Here is an 8,285-nt window from a genome sequence, read left to right as displayed (position 1 = left end):
AGGTGAACTTCACTTATAATTTAAGAAAATCAATCATGAAATCAGTACTCTCACCCTATGTTCGGATGAAAAAAAGAAAAGGAAATAAGAAACCATTTAGGCTGAGAAAGTATTTTCCTTATTTTTTTTACTTACAAAAATGTCAATTTTATTTATTTATTTTATTTTATTTCTTGCTTTCAAAAGCTTATATAGGAAATAGTGAAAATGAGTTTTTATTGTTTTTCCTGTTTCCTATAAAACCTTTGAAAATATGAAATATATAAATTTTTGTAATTAAAAGTTAAAAAAAATGAAAAAAATTAATTTTTTAAATAAATTAACCCATATACTTTTGAAATTTCCTGTCAATTGAAATTTCAATTTTTTTTTGCTCCTCACTCGTTTTCTGTCCTCTCATCCGGACAAAAGGGTAAGAAAAGCTTTAGCAGATTAGACCTGAATATGTTTTACCTAGAACAATTCTTTTTTCCTCGTCATAACTCTCAAGTCTCAACATAATTGCTGACTAATTTTTCAAATGCTATTATCATCTAAGACTTTAAAAGATTTTTAAAAAAATCAAATATAATTCACATACCGATAGTTAGGGTTGTTTTAAAGTTAAAACTTTATTTCATCTTCTTAAATAAAAATGAATATTAATTACTGATCGTACCGAAAGTTATAGGAAACTCACCAAACCCATTTACAATTATACGTAATCATTAAAAAAGCTATATTAAAATAGCATAAAATTTAACATATTCATATCTCTTGAATTTTTTAAAATTTAAAAAAGAGTATAGTTTTAATATTTACTTGCGACAAAAAAATAGCTGTCGTATCCATGCCTAGTCCTCATGTTAGCTCCACATCATGTTTGGAGTTTAATTATGATTCATCACCATTACAAAACTTCTTACACTATCAGCCAATTAAATATACAATAAATATAACATTATTACAAAAGTAAAAAATTCTCGTCAATAATTCATAATAAGATAACAATGTGAATATACGATCAATATATTCAAAATAAATTCTTACATTTGTCTGTAACCTTGATTTTTACCCGTGTTAATGATTATGAATTTTGTTTTCGTACAATCAATCACATGTACATTGTTTCTGGCTCTGGGAGTTTCAGTACCCCCGGATTTAACGTCAAGATAACGAAATAGCAACGAACTTTCTCCCATGATTATGCTCGGATGTGAATCCAAATGATGTGGCCTCTTAAATGTACAACGGCACACAAACAAGCGGGCTTTATTTTTCAGTTCTATATTTAGTTTTTAACCCAATATGAAAGAATGCATTGCACAGTAAAATCGAATATTATTAACTAAAGGACCACTACAGTACAGGTTACCAGAAAAATCTGGTACAAACGCTAGCAGGTACCGTCCATAAAATCTACCAGCAATTCCTGGACCATGCCTCTATCTGGCATCTTCCCTGCGGCGCCATATATAGGTGCTAGGCCTCCACTTATTGGACCTGGATTCTCTTTCACCTGAAATTGAAAAGATAGAAAAAAAAGAGTGAAACAGAAAATACAAATCAAATTAAGACAGTAGCATGCATTGTATCAAGCAGTGAACTGTTACATTATCAGACATCCCTGCAACAACCCTCTGTTGGAGGCCCAGGAAAAGTATCACAAACTCCATAGTCACATAATAAATGATCCATTTATAACTAGGATTCCACATCAGTAAACAACTTACAGTTTTCACAGATTCCTTCAAATCCTTGAGAAAGTCGTCAACAATTGGTACATGTTGTAGTGTCACACAGATATGGATGCTGGTTCAAGCACAAAGAAGAAACTATTTTCAGTTTCTTAAAAGTGAGCCATAATCCATCAAGCACTAGCAGTTTAATCTTGAAAATATAGTGTGCGCCACCCCCCTCCCCCTTCCCGCATAAAAAAGGAAAGAAAGAAATCTTTGTAAAAGTACAACCTGTTGGGTCTCTGCAATGCATTTAAGTGCCACCCTTTGGATGACATAACATCATTGACTTCAAATATATCCAGAACATCAGATCCAAAAGCCACAATCGTCATGTCTGGTCTTCCAACAATAAACAATTCAGCTATCTCCTCAATGCTGCACCACATGACTTAACCATTACGTTCAAAATTTTAACATGACACAACATGAAAGATACAGAAAGAGAGAGACAGTATCTGTACCCTTTCTGTATTTTTCTTGACCCTTCCATAATTGCTTTTGTATTTTCCAAGTAACCTGAAGAGTAAACCATACCATAAATTATCCATACACTAAACGCTAGGGCATCAGAATTAGCAGAAAGGGAAATCAGATTACTATTTCAAAGGCAGTATAGAGAAGTCGTGAACAGTCACCTTCTTTCCCTAGAGACATCACTGCTGCCCATGCACCAGCAATAAGACTTCCAGGCCTGCTTCCAGCTATGGTGGGAGACACGTACAACCCACCAGACCATTCAGTAACTGTGACAATAAAAACAATTAGCAAAGACAAAGAAAATTGCAACTGAACTATTCCCAATAATAGACAAAACATTTCCTCCAAACAGATACATGACTAGCCCCACTTTCTAGAATTAAAAAACAAAGACTAGCTCGTCTAAAGTTTATCTCACTACCTATCATCTTCCCCTTTCCCTACAGATTGTTGGTCATGTTAACCACTCAAAGATAGGAAACTAATAACCCTCGACGTTTTATAATATATTGCTTAAAATAGATCACACATTTACATGCACAATATAAAAATAACCCTAACTCCCCAAGACATTGTTTATCAGAAACAAATTGTAAACTTACCAGCAACAAATTGATGCTGTAGTGTCCAGAAGCCAGAAAGAAAATACATTAATAATCTGTTGCAAGTAAGTCAACAATACCAATTTTCTAATAACAGAAAGGCATTTTGCAGGTAAGTTATTCCATAAAATAGAAATGAAAAGGAGGGAAGGAGGAATACAAATAATAGAAAACTAGGATATATGTATAGAATCTGTCTTTTTGTATAGAGAAAAAAATTATTAGATAGAAAAGCAGAAAAATACAATTAAAGGAAGAGGAAATTCTTGATACAACAAATAGGAAGGAACATGGACCGAAAAAACTATACAATGCATCAAGGCCAACTATTCTCTCAATTAATAGAATGGCAACTCCTGTGAAAATAGCCGTGAGCAAAACACCAAAGAAAAGGCATAAACATAATCCTATTGCAAGTCTAGGATGCCAAGAGAAAAATTAAAAAATGGGATCATTTTGGTCCAACCAAAAGAACACATAAACTGCAGAGTCACAAACTTTTAAAATCAATTTTTTTTTTTTCATAAAATTTTACACCAAATCATCCAAAACTGCTCCTAAGTAGAGGACAAACCCAATGCTAAAATTGAAAAAAATGTTCATGGGAAAATAGCTTTTTTTTCATTGCAAAAAAGGTGGCTTACTCTTTCTAAAATAGATTTTGGCATTACATAATCAGAGAATCTGTCCCACACAAACAATATTATTACTTCCTGTTACTAGGCTTTTCTATAAATGAAATGCCATATGTTCACAATCACAAGGGGTTGTACACTTGAAATTGTCCCTTTCTATTCCAAATTTCCAATAAAATTTGGAGAGAATATGAGATGCAACGTGAGAAGGGTATTTTAAGGAATGTCCATATGAAAAATAATGATGTACTTAGGATTTCGTATTTTGAGTAAATGTTTAAGATTAAAAGGACTAGCCATGTTATACAGATCCTCTTCTATTTCCTGCCTTTATAATTGCATTCAGAAAAACCAAGTTTCTATCTCCAATTTAATATCTGTAGGTGGGAAGAAATGCAAGAATATTTCTTCTAACAACTCTCCAAGAGATGAAGAACTCTTGAACTGAAACCATTGGCATGTATGGCCTAGGATATATATCATGCTATACATGTGTGCGAGAGTCAAAATGATAATTCAGATTCTAGGAATGAAACATATAACCATAAAACAACACTTTGACCAGGAAAAACTTCCAATTTATGAAGTAGAAACACTAGTAATCAATACGATGTATTTTTAAACTGTTATTTTAGATCTCTGATAGAAATCAACACAAGGAAAAAAAGACCTATGAAAGAAAGTATACATTCTAAAGATTAACACACATTTTAATCTATGAGGTGTTTCAAAAAGTTACAAAAAATAATTGTAAATAAATTATATAACCAATTTTGGAATTCTGGTATAAACTAAAGACTAAATTATTCCCTTACCTTTCTGATTTCATGGTTCCTATACAGAACTACACTTGTTCCTTTGGGAGCTAAACCATATTTATGCACATCCACTGATATTGAAGAAACCCCTTTAACAGAAAAATCAAAAGGTGGAATTTGGTACCTAGGAAGAACAGGACAGACATTTAGCATAAGGTTATGATAAGAACTACAGTCCATTAAAACAGTGTCTCTTTCCAATTTTGTGTGGGTTGTAATGTTGTATGATTGCATGTGTTGTATAATTAATATAATCATCAACCATCAAAACATAGTAGACCCCAGTCCCAAGAGCAGTTGAAGAATTACTATGCTAACTACATAATCCCAAACAAACAATAAGACTTGCAGATAGAGATAGATTGGGAAAAAGTTGTGTAGTTGTAAAATAGTTCTTGTAATACTCGGGAAGCTGTTCCATCCCCTTATCCCATCATATGAGATCGATTATATGGATCACATGATAGTATTGGATTCAGTAAAAGGGAAAATTTTGGAATATATTGTCAAAGAGTGAAGAACAATCCTAACATATTAGTAGATTCAGTGCCAAAGATCAGATTTAATAAGAAAGCATAGCACCTAAAACAATGAATAGGTAAAATCAAAGGTGAAAGTATAACTAAAAAACAACATTATTGAATGAAGATTCAGTAATATAAAATAGGTCATGCCAACAATACCCAAGCTCACGCGCAAAAGGTAATACAAAGCCACCAAGGCAAAGATCCACATGGAAACAAATACCAAAGATTGATGCCAGATGACCAAGTTCCTACAAAAGAAATTGCCAAATTATCTGCATTATGTTAATTCAGCAAGCAAGTTGAACTAATATTCTTTTTCAGCATTAGATGACAAATTTTGAAAAAACTTACTTTGATGGGGTCAATTATTCCATGAGGAAAGCCAGGAGCAGATCCAACTATCTGTATTATCATATGATAATCAGTTTCATTGGAAAACAAGAATTCAAGTTATTAGGAGTTTGTTTACCATATAAAATCCTGTAGCAAGAACTTTGAATCCTTTAAATAGAATATTTTAAATCAAACAAAAAGGTACATGACTAAGTAACTACATACCAAAATGGTATTTTTGTTAATATGACGTCGAATTGCTTTCACATCAGCTTGAAAATTTTTGTTAACGGGAATACGCCATAGTTTGATATTAAAATACTGTGCGGCCTTGTCATACGCTGAGTGTCCAGACTCAGGAATTACCCTACAATTGAGTAGTTTGAAAATATATTAAAAAATGATAATTTACAAAATATGTAACAATGAATTATTAGCAACATACATTTCAGGTCTTCTAATTCCTTTCATAGATCTCATATAGTCACGGGATGATTTGACCGCTAATAATATACTTTCAGTCCCCCCTGATGTCATGTTGCCACATATTTGTCCTCCAGAACTCTTTTCCTTACCTCCAAGAAGTGAAGCTGTCATTGCAACCACTTCTGCCTCAAAGCGCACAACACTCTGGAATACATCCAAATGCAGGGGATTGGTATGTGCGAACCTGAAATTTCATCAACACTGAGCAATATCAGCAACCCACCTAATAAGCATGGCAACGACCTTAAACAATATCCCAATTGGATGTAAAACTCTAAACTGTCAGTCACTTAAATGCCTCAACATCATTAATTAATTTGAGGCCAAATCCTAATTTTGAAACAGATTCACGAGACTTAGGAGAAAGTAGAAACATATAGAACTAATCCAGATAATGATTGATAATAATCACATAACAATAAGAATAGCAAACAGGTGTCAAGTTTATTGCTGTCTGGTAAAACTGGAGGTTATAACCATAGGCTTACTTTGAATATTTTCAAGTTCAAACAATTAGGAAAAATTACTATAATCCTAGAGCAGAGTCAGAAGACAGATTGCTTTTAAGGCAAAACACAAAATCTGATAATAGTATGCAGTGTGGGATGACCCCAGGAAATGAACTCAGTTACTCTGAAGTAGGTGTATCGAAACTTTAGTAAGTTTAGAAATCACTGATCAAAGTAAACATCGATCTACATGTATATTACAGGGTTAAATAACAATGGTTAAACAGCGTTTTAAAAAATCATATTAACAGAAACATAGAATACCACTGAAAACTCTGTCATGACTTACTAACATTGAACATGCCTCATTTATCAGAGAAAAATGTCCATCAGATTCACTTCCTCCAATGTAGCTGCAATAAACAACAAATGATTAAAAAACAGAACACATCAATCCTAAGCACAGTCAAATGGATCAAGAATAAAATATCCCAAGTAAAGATAATTAGAAATTAATATTTTACCGAAACTACTAACATACACTGTACCAGAGCATTTGCCTCGCCAAACTGCATCATTTCTTTTCTCTTCTGTCATTTTTTCAAGGACAGATGTCCCTAATCCTATGCTTGGCAACTCAGTTTCCCAACCTTCTCTTTTAGATTTACTATCAGACTGCAGCTTATCCACAACCTGTGAGCTCGATGACAAGATTAATAACCAAATCAGTCACCATCGACAATCTATGACTTAAAGAAAGCACCAAAATATTAAAACAAAGTGTACGCCCAGACATCCAAGTTATTTGCAAAGAACACTAGTATACCCTGTTTGCTAAAAAGGAATCCCCACTGATATTGACACTCAGGTCTAGAAACTAATCCTAGCATTCATCTACCACTTAAGGAACAAGAATGATGCCATAAACAGAACTCTGTATTTGGATTTAACAGATAATCTTATTGGGCAAACCCAAGTGGTTTCTTCGCCTCAAGGTCAAGGACCCCAATTATATGGGGATACTAAACTAAAAACACAAAAAATAAGATGGAATATCTAAGGTGAGGTTCCATCACAAGAAGAAATTGAGAGAGGCATAATCTTATGCGTCTCTGCCAATCCTTTCAAAAACTCTCTATCCATAATATCCTGTCCATTGTTAACTAGAGTTCCATTTAGTCATTTTAATGAATATAACTCTAGATAATACAAAAACCCAACTGGACCTCGTAACGAAAATGACATATACTGCTCCAAACTCTCTCATCTAAAAAGTTTTGAGATTTCTAAGACACAAAAACTGAACAAACCACTAATCCAGTTATCTGATAAAAGAACATATAAAGTGCATGCGCCATCTTCGAAAATCAAATCAAACTCACTGCCCCTCAAATCACGAGAAACAAAACCACATTTCAACGAAAGAAACAAAGCCATGCAAAGTTGACTCCATTTACAATATAACAAGACAAAAAACCAAAGCTCAATCCAATAGAACTACACTACACTACACCAGACCTTCCGTTTCTCCGCATCTATATATCTCTTCACGCCAGGGATCAATCTGTCGATCAAAAAACGGATCACAAATCAGATTAATTAGCAAAACACCAAATAACAATATCATTAAAATTGATTCGAGAAAACAATGCATGGAGTGATATACAGTACTTGACAGAGTTAATGAGAAACCCTAGGAGTGTAGCTTTGAGTCCTTTATCGAGGAGGAGGTTGAAGAAGGAACGAAGAGAGTGAGCGAGAAGGATAGAGAACAGAGGAAGGAGAAGCAGAGCGAGAGGTTCGTATTGAGAGAGAAACGAATTGGCAGAGGCTCTGAAGCAGTTGAAGTGAGAGATGAAAGAAGAAAAATCCATGTTGGAGTTGAAGGTGGGAACGAAGACTGAAATGGAACAATGGTATCGATTTGGATATATATATTATAGAAATAGTAGTATTGTATTTGGTAGTAGAAAGAATAGAAACAGATAAAAGAAGAAACGTTGTCACGTTGCGTGGAAGAAAGGGGTTACTTACGTGGCGTGTCGCGTCTTCTCTCTCTCTCTTTCTTTTTTGGTGAAAAGTATTTGGGCTGGATCCAACCATTTGGGCTGGGCATTTTCTTTATAATGCAAATTGGGTTTAGTACATGAGTTTTTCTTTCTGCATCCTTGTTTTCTAGTTAGAAAATTATTTTGGGAGTATATGAAATATTGTTTCGAAAATATAATTTTTTATAA

The 8,285-nt window shown here is 33.6% G+C and overlaps 1 protein-coding gene across 2 annotated transcripts; it reads right to left on the bottom strand.

Moving 5' to 3' along the window:
* Positions 1–949: 949 nt before the first annotated feature.
* LOC113861922 (sphingosine-1-phosphate lyase) lies at positions 950–8,010 on the bottom strand. Of its 2 annotated transcripts, XM_027495030.1 has the most exons (15): positions 7,720–8,010; positions 7,567–7,612; positions 6,590–6,741; positions 6,402–6,461; positions 5,559–5,783; positions 5,339–5,480; positions 5,132–5,182; positions 4,937–5,028; positions 4,251–4,377; positions 2,801–2,816; positions 2,357–2,464; positions 2,183–2,237; positions 1,950–2,096; positions 1,713–1,791; positions 950–1,498 (listed from the first exon to the last, which is right to left on the bottom strand). In XM_027495030.1, exons 1-15 carry the CDS (start codon positions 7,920–7,922, stop codon positions 1,376–1,378), a joined length of 1,626 nt encoding a protein of 541 aa, XP_027350831.1. In that variant the 5' UTR covers positions 7,923–8,010; the 3' UTR covers positions 950–1,375. The 2 variants fall into 2 exon arrangements, with proteins under 2 accessions (XP_027350831.1, XP_027350832.1); XM_027495031.1 differs by lacking the exons at positions 950–1,498; positions 1,713–1,791 and having other exon boundaries at positions 1,956–2,096; positions 2,319–2,464; positions 7,720–7,969.
* Positions 8,011–8,285: the final 275 nt, after the last annotated feature.

Source organism: Abrus precatorius, unplaced genomic scaffold (genome assembly GCF_003935025.1).
Source record: "Abrus precatorius isolate BTA unplaced genomic scaffold, Abrus_2018 Scaffold3, whole genome shotgun sequence".
Classification (NCBI taxonomy): Eukaryota; Viridiplantae; Streptophyta; class Magnoliopsida; order Fabales; family Fabaceae; genus Abrus; species Abrus precatorius.
Note: the sequence above shows the minus strand (reverse complement) of the source record. Positions and strands in the feature narration are given on the sequence as shown.